The sequence below is a fragment of the Astatotilapia calliptera genome, chromosome 2 (assembly GCF_900246225.1).
Source record: "Astatotilapia calliptera chromosome 2, fAstCal1.2, whole genome shotgun sequence".
Lineage (NCBI taxonomy): Eukaryota > Metazoa > Chordata > Actinopteri > Cichliformes > Cichlidae > Astatotilapia > Astatotilapia calliptera.
The window spans coordinates 29,125,927-29,140,653 of NC_039303.1; the positions used below are offsets into that span (position 1 = coordinate 29,125,927).

Sequence of the window (14,727 nt, forward strand, 5' to 3'; positions counted from 1 at the left end):
CGTTGAGCCATTAGTGAAAACAGGTAACATTAGTTCATTTAAATAGTAGAAAAAGGGACATAGACAGCAGGCTGGCGCAAAGATACTATTAAAAACGTACATTATTGGGTTTTCAACGGCGTTGTCTCAATCCTAACAAGTGTCACATGCCAAAGACACGAAAACAAGAAGACAGGGCCTCTCTGATGCCATAAATCATTTCTCTGTGGCTTTTTGTTCTACGCTTAGTGCTTCCCTGCTCATCCCTCTTCCCGCTTTCTCCTCCTCATCCTCTGCTAGGAGAGAGAAAGGGAAATTCCCTATATGCATATAGTAGCTTCTGCTATGCACACACACACACACACACACACACACACACACACACACACACACACACACACACACACACACACACACACACACACACACACACACACACACCGAGGTATTTAAACTAATTAAGGTTTAAGCTCATGATGTATATGTCTGCAGAATACACACACACAAGCCTACACACCCATACACACACATATCAAACAGCTCCAAACAGCCATGACAGACACTTTAAAAAATCCCTGCAGCATATCCAAACCCGTTAATCCTGTCTTTCTCATCCCTCCTTTGCCTACTTCATCTTTTTCTTTTCTCTTTTGCTCTTATGCCTTTTCTTTCTCATCTGACTCCCTGAATGAATGTCTTGCTCTTGTCTCAGTGACTCTGGCTGCAAACCTGCTGCCAACAGCCTGCATCCCTACACCTGCTGGCAAGCCAGAGAGAGAGAGAGAGAGAGTCAGAGGGACAAGGTACACAGCTTGAAGTCAAACACACAGCAGGAAGCTGAGACGTAAATGAGTGAAAAAATCAAGGGAAAGCTAATTAGAAAAAGTAGGGCCAAGGGACGTGTGCTGTGTCCTTTAAACAAACGGAGCAGTTAGAAATCATCAGAAAGGCTAGAGAGGGTGATAGTAAGGTGGAAAGAGAGGTGGTAATGGGTCACTGTAAGTGTATAGATGGCTTTGTGGATGGATGGATGGATGGATGGATGGATGGATGGATGGATGGATGGATGGATGGATAGATAGATGGGGAATAGAGGACTGAATGAACTACAGATCAGAGTACTCACACAAGCAGGCATCCTCGACCCGTTACCGACAACTACTTCTCTGCCTCGTTAGCTCCTTCGCCGCGGTGACATTGCTACAGCCCCTTCGCAGCAGTACCCCAGGGTAAATCTCTTCCTGTCTGCTTCCTCTCTTTTTCTTCTTATCCTTTTTTTTAATCCTCTGGGGCTTCTTCCCCCTTCTCCTCTCCCTCTTTTCTTCCCCTCCCCCTTCCTTCTCCCACTCCTCCTCCACTTTTTTCCGCTACACCTTTTCTCTCTCTATCTTCCCCTACAGCCGGCTTCCCTCGCTTTGCTTGCCTGGTCCGGAGAGTGTCCTGCGAGGTCCTGCTGTGTAAAGTGCAAGCAGGGAAGCATGCCTCTCTCCCTTTCTTATTGGCTTTCCATCACGCTGATCATTCCCGACACACTCTCTCAAAAGCAGTGCCGCGCTTTATTCCCCGTTCTCTCACTGTTTGTCTTGAGTATCTTCTCGCCTTCGTCCTATCTTTGTCTCTCCTTCTCTTGTCTGAGTGAAACTGGGAAAAAAGAGGGGGCTTCAACCCCACTAAAGTGCAGTGGCAGGACAAAGAAAGAGAGTCAGAAAGAAGAAGAAGAAGAAGAAGAAGAGGCAAAGCTGTGCAGCCAATGGCACAGGAGGGAGGCAGAAAGAGCGCTGGAGACAAAGAGTGGAAATAGCACAGACAGAAAGATGGGATGGGAAAAGTGGGGGAAAACACATGCACACCCACTCATTCACCATCACACACAAACAGAGCGCTCCGGATTTAGACCTATGACTTCATCAGTTCAAGTCCGCATGCATACACATAAATGTGAACAGCGTGCACGCGCAATTTGGGCGTGCACGCGGTCAGACTTGCTGAGTGCTCCAGATATAGCCTCATGACTTCATCGAAGCGCTAACCCCTCCTCTACCATCGTCCCGCCCTGCTTACGAGACGGGGGGACTCATTCATATTGAATCAAGCTGAAGGAGAGCGAGAGAGCGAACATTCGGGACAAGACTGGGAATATTCCACAGATAGATGGTTAAAGAAAGAGACAGCTGATGGAGAGAGAGCAAAGTGCGAGCTATCTTCTATGCTTGCTTTCAGAAACAGCCTTTATCTTTCACCTCTGCCTCCTCCTCTTTCCCTGTCAATTTATGGCCTTTTAAACATAATTAAGAAAGACATTTCTCTTCTGCATGTCTTTCACCGCCTACCAGCTTCAGTCAGTTAACAATATTACCAGTCTGACTTTATACACACACAGTGTGCAGGCAAGTAAGTCAACCACCTAGGCAGCACACTGAGCTGCCAATCATACAAAACATATAGTGGACTACCAAAACCTGGCTATTCCTAAAGTTTTTGCTATTACAATCTCAGCTCTATGGAGACTTTTCAAACCTCCCTGCAGGAGTTGCTTCTATACAGACCTGGCTCCAGTTTAACCACAAAGGGATTAGATGTGGTTAATGTTAGGGTTTTGTGTGGGTCAGTCATTTTTTTTTTTTAGATAGAGCACATAACATTAAAAATAAGAAGAATAACCAAGCAACGCATGACACGAAGAAGCTGACGTCAGCAACATCTCGCCAACGCTTCACAGGATCACAGTATCACTCCGAGACTGTCACAAAATAACTGAGCAAATTAACAAATGCAAAAATATTAATCACTCAGTAGTGACAGAAAAAGCACACTCCTACAAGAATAAATAAAAATCACAGCTGTAAAACAAACAACCAAGTTTTTCATTTTTCTACTAATGCTGTTTAACAGGCACTGTTTAAAATAATCAACCCGGGAGAAAATGATCATCTCAGTCCACAGGAGCAGGGGTGCTCACATATACTTTTGAGGATTCAGCTGCAAGCTTCTCTCCATGAGCAGGCTTTGATTACAGTGCACTCTAGTGGCAGGACTAACAGAGCAAAAATTCCAACCTGTGGCAAAATAATCTCAGATACAATTGCACACGCACAAACTGCAATGCAGGTTGCTGTAAAACAATTTGCTGCATACATGGAAAAGCTTTAACACCCTGTGCTGGTTTGAAGGCCAAGCTATCCAGTTTTTCACATCAGTCCCAAACAACTTATCACCATGAAAGCGGCTTCACAAAAAATCCCAGTGGATTCATCCTGTCCCCTGGACCACATGCTAAGCACTTTACTTCTTAAATGGATATCGAAAGCATTGAAGAAAATATTGTTTTAGTTACTTATGTATGAACATGTATCTAATAGAGTGAATGTAAATGTTTTCCTTTTTGTGACGTATGAGAGCAAGAGTGTTTCTGACTTTTTCATTCTGATTGTGGTACATCCAAAAGTCATGAGCGTAAAACCAAGCAGAGGAATGCAAGACTGCACCCTGCAGATTTTAAAGAGCTGCTGGGTGAGGTGGGGGTGGGGGTGGGGTGGTGGTGGTGGGGGAAGCTGTAATGTTATAAGTGAGAGAAAGAGATGCAGTGAGGGAATAAAGGATAAGAGGGAGAGCTATCCTGAGATGACCCTCCCCTCCTCTTTCCACTACACGCTTTATCCATTACCGCTGAGAGAGACAGCCACTGAAAGTTCCTCAATCCTCAGAGATGGAAGAGGGTGGAGGGACTTTCTTTCTTTATTTCACTCTCTTTATCTCACTCGCACACATACAGCTAATGTTGCTGTAGTGTTGTTGTTGGGGGAAGTCAAAAAGGAGGAAGACAGGAGGGATGGAGAAGAGTGGGAGGATGAGAGGGATGCTCTGAGAGAGAAAGAGAGAGAGCGAGAAAGAGACTATAGCAGTACTTAAAAGAGAAAGACGGAAATAAGATAGACAGAGAGACACTGAGGCAGGAAGAAGGAGAGGGGGTAACAAGCATGGCTGAGTGCGAGTGAGCCTTTTACACAGACTCTATTTTAAACTCCATTTTCACCCGATTCTTTAACAGCTGATTACACATGTCAGGACCCGACCGTTTCTTGGACTGAAACCTCCAGCCCATCTTCTCGTTTGATTTCATTTGACACATCTTTAAAGTAAATCCTCAAAAAAAAAAAACCCAAAACGTTTTAAAGTGCTTAGATTTTTAGCATTTTGTGTTCACAAGACTTTTGCTCTGTCTGTGCTAAGCTTCCAAATGCACATAGGTGTCTCATACATATGAAATCCATGCATGCCATGCATCAGCGCTAACGTTTCCACACGAGTGTATAGGTTAATATGCAGGTTAATGGAAACCCAGAGCGGCTCATATCAATGAGGGCTTGGCCAGCTCCCCTCATTAGCAGCTACGCTGCCCTCAGCACACTGTCAGCTCAATGGTGAGAAGTGAAAACCAAGACTATGAGATATTGCCAAATGACTAAAGGCCCCATAGGTCCTCAGTGTGGAAGTGAAGCATTAGGAATAATTGTGGAGTTTTAGCACAGTCTGTGAAAATACAGACTGAATAATAACAAGGCTAATGCTGTTCTCTGATGATTAGTTAAAACTCCTGAGTGTTTTACACACATGCAGTTTAAAAGGTTCCCGTATAAAACTGTGTTTGCACATATACAGAAGGATTATCTGCTCAACATGTTTGTGTGGGTTCTTGTCTGTTTCACTAAGAATGGCAGTCATTAACTCTTTACTCATGTCTATTAGGAGTAACCCTTGAAACTCTTTTTTAACTGAACAGTTTCTGTCATATTTCAGGGCTGCTTATACAACAAGATTACTAGGTTTGTGTCAGAAGTGAATGAGGGTGGCCCTTCCAGTTACCCTTTGGAAAACCTTAAAACTATTTTAATGGTTGTTAAACCACATGTTTATTGAAATTCATCAGGGAAGGTCATCAAAATATCGCCTCCACAACGGAAGAGTTATAAAAACAGAACAGCATGGTTTTAGTAAAGATTTCTGTAATGTCCTCCCTACCTGTCATGGTCTCTGCCAACACCCCAGACACGGATGCTGCTGATTGGCTGAGAGTGGAGCAAGCTGCGATCATCAGGGTCAACAAGAGTTAACATGCGATCCTGAAGCACTAAAAGCATCCCTTTGCCCTGCAAGATAGCAACCAAGGATACATCAGTGCTGTCATCCACAAGCCAGCCAGAGGTTTTTGTGAGGTAAGTTATATAATTTGTTGCAACATGATTTAAAAAAACAACTTGACAGTACTTTGAAAACTATAGAGCCGGCTCCTTCGGCTCCGAACCGGCTCTTCAGGTTGTTATGTTGCTTTAATTAATTTATTAATAACAATAATATAAAATTATGCACAAAAGGAATTACTAATGTAAAAAAAAAGTGGTTTTATTTATATATGTTTATATATAAATATATGCGGTGGCCCCTAGAGACAAAACACATACAAACTCCAAAACACATTTCTAGCTTTAACTGAACTTCCAAATCAGAGCTACCTAGATCACTTAAATTACACAATTGAAAGCATATGTGTATTGTTTGTGTATTTATACACAAGCACTCATATCTATTAAAATAATTAACTACTACCACACACCACGTGCTTCAGAGTTCGTAACTGTTTTGAATACAAAAACCAACTGTTCACATTTCAACTTTTAACTATTTAAATTTTCAGCTTTTTCCTTTTAAACAAATTTAAAGTGAAACAACACAAAACACTGCAAACCACAACACAATTAAATATAAATTTAAATATGAAAACAAAAAGAAGATGCATATTCTCTGTCATATGGACCTGCATGAATAAACTTTCTGAATCCTTTATCGTCTGCAACTGAAAATAGTTGTGGATGATTATTATACCTTTCTAATGTGATGCTGTTGTCCCTGGCTCTCTTTCTCTCTTTCCCTCCTGCTCTGTTTCTGTGCTACTGCGAGTGAAACTACCGCCCCTCCCCCTCTTCCCAGCGCAAAGCACAAGGCTCGCATGGGGAGTGAAGCAGAAAAAAAGTGCGAGAGAGAGGGTGAGAGAAAGGAAAAAAAAAAAAAACGGCTCGCGATAAGAAGCCGGCTCGCGTCGTTCACGTCAAAGATCCGGCTCTAAGAGCTATTTCGTTCGCGACCGACACATCACTAATAGCCAGGAACAACAGTTCACTGACTTCACATATACATCAGAGGTTGTGCACTCATAAACCTTCTTCCTACAATGTGTGCCTGCGAGGCATTTTCAGTTGGACTCAAGGAACTATTATGATTTCACATCACACACACACATCACTATAATTTAATTTAATTTATGCACTATTTGTGACATCATTTCAAACAAATGTCTAATAGCACAAAATTATAAATTGATGGACATCAATGTACAAAGCAGCCGGCAGTAACGCTGGTTCTCCACTGACACGCAGCAATACTGACTCATAAACATGTAAACAGTGTAAATACTGTATGTTGAGCTGATCTCTTTTGGACTGACCTCTCCCCAGACACCGGCCGAGTCTCGTATGTCCCTCCTGCAGTAGGACAGCTGTCTGATACAGTGGTGGACAGCCACGCTGCTCCTCCCTTCACACAAATCCTGCTCGGCCATCTCCACCCAGCCCAGAGATCTCACTGGAAATGACTGGAAGAGACACAGACTCTGTGATATCGCTAATAATCAGCACAACAAATATGTGTACGTGTGTGCACAACTACAGCACACGAGTGAGGTCCAGGATGTCACTCCACAGACTGTCATGATCAAGTTTACTGGATATGTTTGGTGATCATTTTAAAATAGGTTTAAGCACTCTGGTTGTTTATTTAAAACCTGTGTAAGTGCTCGTGTTTCTTGTTGTTGAATGCTACCATGATTAAAGATCTCAGGATGTAACATGATGGTTATAATCTTATTATAAGTACAAACAAAGGTGCACAAAACACTTCAATGATTACTGTTATCATTTATTTAAATTTTAACCAAGGTACACAAATCCACACAGCGCATGAATATGAGACACACACACAGAAGTTTCAGCTGTAATTTAATAATGCTTACAGTGAGAGAGTGTAGTGTGCAGGAACAACTCAGCAGTAACTGAGAGCTGCCTGACGTGAAAGACAACACATAAACTATGAAAGACTGTGTGTGTGTGTCTGTGTGTGTGTGTATCCGGGGGGGGGGGGGGGGGGCAATTTTGATTGCCTCAGGTCAGCAGCTATCACCATCCTCTCTTCTCTTCCTCACTCACTAACATATCAAGGAGGTTTCTTTTCTGCTGAGGAGAGGAGGCATCTCTTAAGCTGTCACACACACCCACACGCACAATCTTTTTTCCACTGGCCATAAAATTCCCTTTGGGTTTCTTCCTCAATAAACTTTCACACTTTCTAAGTCCATATCTTAATCCCCACAATTCCCTCAGAGCTATATAAATGGGGTGGGGGATATATAAATATAAATAATTTTGCTGTAATATACTCAATTTTGTTCCATCTGAGCCAACAACTTCCACTCAAAAGACTGCTCTTTCTGTTGTTCTTTATCTCTATTGTTATATGTTAAGTAGCATCCCCTTCCATTAGACTGCTCTTATATTCAGGCATCACAGCATCTCTATGCTTAAGCATGTGTACGTGAGATTCGTCCACAGGGGGGCAGCTAAAAATACTTTTGCTGTGAATGCGTTCACCATGTGTCAGTTCATGAAGTGACCACTGCGTGGCACTGCAGCAATCAGAAAGAGAGAGCAAGGAGCAGGTGCATTACATCATTGCATGCACTGCCTGGTGACTTCCTCTCATTAGCAGTATTTTCTTTTTTTGAAAGGTTCAAGTTTTTAAAGTGTAAATAAAACCACACACATGCACACACACACACACACACGCACACACACAGACAAATGTAAGCTATTCATAAGCCTCCTCACAAATGACATTACTTGTTTTGGGGCCTTTAACTGTATTGTAAATGCCTGTAACTTCGCCCCTGCTGGCTATAGTAAACCACAAGAAAACAAATAATCAAACTATAAAGAACGCTCTCTATTCAGTGAGCATTTTTATTTAGAAAAAATCCCAGCATATTATAGTTATTTCAGATGCCATTATAAAGCCTGTGTTATTATATGTTGTTGTTTTGAACTTACCATTGCCTCCGGATCAGAGAATGTGCTGTTAAGGTCCACTGTCTCTAGCTGGGCAGGAGGGCTGCAGAGAAACATCAGGGATTAAAACAGCCACATTAAAATCACATTTTACACGTGAATACATGCAAAATATCATGACTGAGTCCTTGCCACACAAGAAGAAAGTCTGTAGCACTAAGTGTGAGTATGTCTGTGACTATTACTTGAGCTTGAGTGAAGCATAGCGAAGAGTAGCTCCTTCAAATGCCTTAAGACTGGGATCAGGATAGACTGGATAGTCCTTTAGATCCTGGAGCATGAAAAAAAAACAGATATTCAGAAAGGAAATAAATCTTTGTATTTTTAAACAACCGACTTCTTCTCAAATAAAAAAAGAGACAGTTTCAATAATTGTGACTTACGGTGGCTGTGCAGGTGGTGGTGGTGTTGAGACTTTGTACAGAAGAGGTGATGTCATTGAAAGGGGTGGAGGAGGAGGAGGAAGGGGAGGGGGAGGATCCAGAGGGCGAGGGTACCGGCTCCACGGAGCTGTCGGATATCAGGCTGCTGGGGCGCTGTGGGAGAGACAGATGGGTGATGACAGAGAGACCGTAAGGGATCCAGGGTGAGAGACACAGAGCTGCACAAACAGACTGATGATGGAAGGTACATCATTGATCAGCAGCAGCTTTCATATATGGAGGATTCTTTCTAAACACAACACAGAAGATGGTAAAGCCTGTCTTTTAATTTGTGTTGGGTTTTTTTTACAAGCCACTACATGGACTTGTTCGAAAAAGCAACATTTTTTTAAAATAAATTTGTAAATTGAAGCTTTTTCAGACCTTTCAACCACATCTTACTGTTCATCAGCATCTGCTTGTAGTTATGTAGTGTAAAAAGTGTAGGGTTGACATCTCCAAAGGACGAAAATCCCATATAGTGAACATCTAAACATAAATTTCTCTCAAAGAAAACGCAGGGAACTTTTTAAAAGTATCTGCATTAATACATTATATTTAAACATCTGCATCTACATCTGTTTGCTGCGGTTAAAATTCAGCAGAATTAAATCCTGACTGAGAGCGTTAAGATACATAATGCTGTTAAGATCTTATACATAAAAGATCTCATTATACTTTTAAACGTGCTTTTAATCTTGAAGTCTATTTAGTTCTCTGGGTCGTCTCACCTCATTGGGTGGCTTAAGGGAGTCCTGTGTGACCTGTTGTGGGTCATTCTCAGCATCATTGCTAGAAACGGTGTGTTTGCTTGAGGCAACAGGTCGGTCGTACTGCGTAGTGCCGGTGGGCACGTGCCAAAAATAGACCTCTGATGAGTCTGAGATCTCCCGCCAGCCTGGGGGCAGCTCCCCTTCAACCCATACATCTGCTGCAGGATGACAGTGACAAATAAACACATACTATCATTCAGATAGTATTACACACAGATGGGCTCTGCAAAAATAAAGCAAACAAAAAAACAACAAGATAAAAACACATATATAACACAAGATAGATGTGGTCAGCCTGTCCCTGAACTTGTGCTTTATACTCTACAATAATATTTTACTACAGCCAGCCCTCCTCTTCTCTTCTTCCTGAATTCTCTTCCATCTTCGCAAACTGCTATCTGCACTATCCTGTCATTATGCCCATCCTAATCATCTCTGCACCACATGGGGTTTACAGGGGGCTTAAAGGTTCCAGCAGTATTTCACTGGAGTAAGTGACTTGCTTGCTTAATGTGATGCCTTTGATAAATTTCCAGATCAGACAGTCTGTAGGAGGTAGAGAAATGGAGAGAGAGGAGGAATGAAAGGAAGGTGTAATTGAGGCATGATTAAAGGCTGACACAGCTATGGAAATTTTTCAAGGGAACGATCAGATGGCAAGACAAACACACACACACACACACACACACACACACACACACACACACACACACACACACACACACACACACAGATATATATACTGAACCTGTCTCTTTTGGAGTCTGTGGAGAGGGTGACTCCTGAGATAGGGTGGTCCAACTGGAGTCTTCATCTTCTGATGGAGTCTCAGGAGTGAGATCCATTCTTAAGCCCACTTTTGGAAGGCCGGTTTCTGGTTCAGGCTGAGGAGGGGGCGCACGATTCCTGGTAGGCGTGGTCTTCTCTGCAGCTCTGGCCTGTTTAGGTGAAGAGGGTGGGTACTGCTGAAGAAACTGGTTCTCGTTGTTGGGGTGTAGCTCCACCTTGATCACCCGGGGCTGGGTGCTTCGGGGAGGCTTTGCAGGGCTGCGTGGGCTAGCCTGAACCTGGGCGCAGAGCTCCTCTTTGACCTGGGCTGGAGCTTGGTTCTGCAGGTGGTTGTGGTTGTCTGGAACCCACTCTGGGCTGTTACTAGAAGAAGACGGGGTGGAAGAAAGAGGGGCTTCGACTACCACAGGTAGCAGTGGCTGTCTTGCCGTTGGTGTGGGCTCATCATTTTCTTCATCCTCCTCCGCCACCGGCTCAACCTCCTCCTTCTCTTCCTGGCAGGTTTGCTTGCTGCTGGCCTTCTCCTCCTTCTGACTCTCCCTTTCTTTCGCAGGACTAGCCTGTTCCTTCTCTGGGGAGGGCTGCTGCTTCTTTTCCCCCTTGTCCTCTTTGTTTCCCTGGTTTAGGTCCAGATCCCAGCCCTTTCCATGGTACTCCAAGAAGCTCTTGGTCCTTCTTCGAAAGGGCGGAAGCTGCGAGTTATCTTTCTCAAATTCTAGCCAGTCTGAAGTGGGATTATTGATGAGATCGTTGTCAATTTTGCCCTCTGTATTGGCCCTGCTGAGCTCCAGCTGCTGGCTCTCAGCTCGTCTCTGCATGTTGGCGCCATTCTTCACCAGTTTGGGGTTAGTTGTATTAAACAGCGAGGAAGAGGAAGAAGAGGAGTAAAGGGCGGAGCTGGAGGAGGACTTGGTGGGAAGGCCGCGTCCTCTGGTTACAGGTTGGTTTTTAGACAGCAAAGCCAAGTTGTCACTTATCCCCATGGCGCTGCGCACGCTGGTCATCGCGTACCTCTGGCGGCTCTTCGGCAAGGTGGCCGAACTTCCGGTTTCCATGGACTCTTTAATGACATCTCGTCCAAGCAGCTGATTGTATGATGAGCGAAGGCTGAGAGAGGTCGGAGGGGTGGCAGAGGCCCCGCTGCGATTCGCTAGACCAACGGTGGAGGGCGAGGAGCCAGAGCGGGAGAGGGGAGGAGTTTTTACTGACATCATGGCTGACTGGAAAATCACTGCAGAGATAGAGCTGATGATAGAGGAGATGGCCTGTTAGAGGTTAAGTAACACATTATAACCTGACCTACAGCTTTATATGTAATTATTATTATTTTTGCCAGTATTGATTAAGCATGAAGAGGAGCTATTTTTGGCTTCTGCCACGTTTGCCGCAGCAGATTTTTAACACCGGATGCTCTTCCCGACTCAACCCCAAAAGGGTTCACTGACTATACTACCTTAAAAAGTCTTGGTGATGTTTTGGTCTTTCCAAATGAGGCACTTTGAGCTATGTAGTCTAATTTAAAAAGGTTTATTGGGTCAAATAATATATGGATTGACAAAAACATAACATAAAACCACATTAATGATACACTTATTTTACATATGTTTTTAAAATAAAAGATTTATAAATATCAACCAGCCTTGAAGCCTTACTGCTCACTCACTTTATTTTAAGAGCTTTTTTTGTGGTTGCAAGATTCTTTTACGCCCACTTACTCTACAACTGCCTATTGTTTAGTCACTGGGTTATTATATTTTCTAAAATCCTTGTTTTTCTGGACTCTCCTGCTTGCATGCTTCCCCAAATAATTACTTTTACATATAACATGATATAATTTAGTTTTTTTAACGTTACTTGCTTAGAATAACTGCTCACTGACATCATTCAATGTGCAGCATTATCACGCTGACACATTTCCCCAGCCTCACAACTGATCATCTCTCTTCCTGTGGCTTGACCAGTCTCAGAGGCTTTGATCAATGCACGATGGTGCAGATCTTCTTCCAGCCTCACACCCCTTTTACACACAAGGTGTCACTTCTGAAGTGTTAAAAAGAAACACTGCATCAAAGTCATGTAGCTGGAATGCATTTATATGATATCTGGAGTGAGTCAGACCCTCAATTTATTCAACTAGGACTGACATTCAAAGCCCGAGCTGAGCGGTAAGCTGGTCTGTGGGGAGGAGAAGTGCCAGCCAACTCCTGCTAACTAGCTAGCCGTGTCTCTTTTATCTCTGGGTGGATCAGCTTTGTGATGCGGAATGCAGACAGATGGATAGAAACAAAGACAGCGGCGGCAGAAAATCACCTTGCTCCTAAGATGTGACACGTAACACGGCTTTTTAGATAATTTAATTAGGCTCCCACCCTGCAGAAAGCTTGTAAACAACTAATAGATGCGGGGAAAAACATGCCCAGACACGCAATCTTAATGTATAAACATCTTTTCACAAATGCACACATCTCAAACAATGCTGGAGTCATCACTGGCACCTCTACTTAGAAACATGGAAAAGTCAGACACAGCAGATTTCAAAGCTTGACAAGATCCTGGGAAAAGATGGAGGCGGTAAGTTAAAGAGAGCAGATTCCCCGGACAGTGCACTTTTGTCCATGCGGGGACCCCTATCTGCTCTCCTCCCTCTGGGTGGTTGTTGTCGCCTCTGTAACCCAGTTTGTGCTGAACCTGCACTTCTCTCTTCACGCCTATGACTCAGACATAAACACAATCAAGTCAGGTCAACAGGTGCAGACTGTGCCATGCCATGTCTCAAGCAATGCTCTTTTTCTACTGTCATTTACAGGTCCATAAAGCCACATTTTAATGCTATGTCCTAAATTCTCTTGCCTGTAGTTTCACATACAGACGCACTAATATATGACTAAAACACACAAAATGGGACATCTGAGCAATACAAGCCTTAAATTAGATGGAAACAAAATATGCTGCAACCTACTGAATATAAAAATCCTAACAAATACACTGATTGAATCAACACAACTCCAAATCATCCCTTTCACCCATATTTGTGTCGGGTATGAGCCGCAGACAAACTGGATCATCTTAAACAGAGATTACGGCCTTTTCTTTTCCTTCTCCTCTTCCTCTACAACAGCACAGGCAGGTCTCTGCCGCTTAAATAAAAGTGGAGCAAGGAGAATATGTGAAGTGTGCGGAGGAGAAAGGATGGTTATAAGAGGGATAAAGCGGGGAGGATGACACAGCAGTTTGCTGGACAGTGAGGGCACAGTTAACACACGGAGGTAGTGAAACTGTTGTCCTCAATAAATCTGTTGTGCTGTGTAACAGCAGAGGTCATTCATGAGATGCACAAGATGTTAGCAGCTGGTCAGCAACGTGGATCCTTATTAAACAGTTGGGTCTCAGTCTAGTTGTTCATGCTGTTGATACTTGCCGGGCGCTGCATTGTCTGTTGTGATGATGCAAAATGTGAACGTGACACCAAAGTTAGTGAGGAAATGAGCAGATTTACATGGATGACAAAGGAGACTGCTAAAAAAATATTTAAAAGGTACTGACAGGAAAAGCATACTAGTACTAGTTTTGGAGGTAAGTGTTAGATTATGACTCTTATTTGCTCATTTGTTGCATAAAAGTGTTTTCACCTAAAGGTCATCAAAAAAGGAAAAGATCGGTTTCCTGTGTGTTATAGCTTTAGACATTAACACATAATTTCTAAATCTATATATATGTATATACATGTATAGATATGTTGGGAAACCAACTTGTTATGGTGGGCCCTCCTTTCCTCAGCGCAGAAGCAAGTGCAACAGATGAAAGCTCAAGCAGGAGGGGAAATGAACTTGAAAAAGTCGATGATGTCATGGGTGGAGTATTCTAGCTCCCCGCTTCTTGCTGCCTCCTTAATAAACTCCCCTCACTGACAAATCGGAAGCACCCCATCTTTAAATCTAGAGAAATACGCGGATGGATCGCCGTAAATGCCATTATTGCGGAAGATAATCTGTTAATATGTGAACAGACGCAGTGAATCTTTAGCATCCAGCCTCCCCTCCTCTCTCTCTAGCCCCATCACCACCACCAGCACCACCGCCGCCGCCGCACTGGGAGGGGAGCGCATCCCATCGAGAGCATCTATTTACATCCACTCACCGCTTCGGTCAGCCTCCGGGGCTTCTGCGCTTGCCTTTCCTCCGACGACACGCAAACACAGTAGTGAGCAGGGCTGAAGTCAGCGGCCGCTTTTTAACTGCCGAGTCCGCCCGTAACAGCAGCCGGCCGCCCGTATTATCATATCACATCACATCATAAACCCTCCCAGCCCGGCTCCTTGCTCGCAGGCGGCCAAGCTGCGCTTTCTCTCTGCGCCAGAGGATCCCGGAGTGGCGTGGCGCTGTGGAGCTCTTCAGCCAGCCGACCAATCGGAGCCGAGAACGCAGGACGCTCGGGTGCACGGAAGGAGACGCAATCGCAATCAATATACCGGTGTTATTTTGCGACTCAGGTAATGGAATCACACATCATCCGACTCTTACGTCATACACAAGTCTGAGGAAAAATGCATGGCTTCTGGTGCTCGAGCACACCTGACTGTGATAAAAAAAAACA

At 43.7% G+C, this 14,727-nt stretch overlaps 1 protein-coding gene across 3 annotated transcripts in view; it reads right to left on the reverse strand.

The window, feature by feature from the left end:
- Nucleotides 1-14,721, reverse strand: part of apbb2a (amyloid beta (A4) precursor protein-binding, family B, member 2a) — a 38,439-nt gene extending 23,718 nt beyond the window's left edge. Inside the window, exons 1-8 of one of the 3 annotated variants that reach the window (XM_026193066.1) lie at nucleotides 14,272-14,721; nucleotides 10,094-11,379; nucleotides 9,304-9,503; nucleotides 8,534-8,686; nucleotides 8,336-8,421; nucleotides 8,133-8,193; nucleotides 6,479-6,625; nucleotides 4,999-5,126 (exon numbers count right to left, since the gene is read on the reverse strand). In XM_026193066.1, the coding sequence (XP_026048851.1) occupies nucleotides 4,999-5,126; nucleotides 6,479-6,625; nucleotides 8,133-8,193; nucleotides 8,336-8,421; nucleotides 8,534-8,686; nucleotides 9,304-9,503; nucleotides 10,094-11,348 (2,030 nt within the window). In that variant the 5' untranslated portion in view covers nucleotides 11,349-11,379; nucleotides 14,272-14,721. Of the gene's footprint in view, nucleotides 1-4,998; nucleotides 5,127-6,478; nucleotides 6,626-8,132; nucleotides 8,194-8,335; nucleotides 8,422-8,533; nucleotides 8,687-9,303; nucleotides 9,504-10,093; nucleotides 11,380-13,883; nucleotides 14,225-14,271 lie in introns of those variants that run through there. The other 2 variants (XM_026193054.1, XM_026193059.1) reach the window with 2 other exon arrangements.
- Nucleotides 14,722-14,727: the final 6 nt, after the last annotated feature.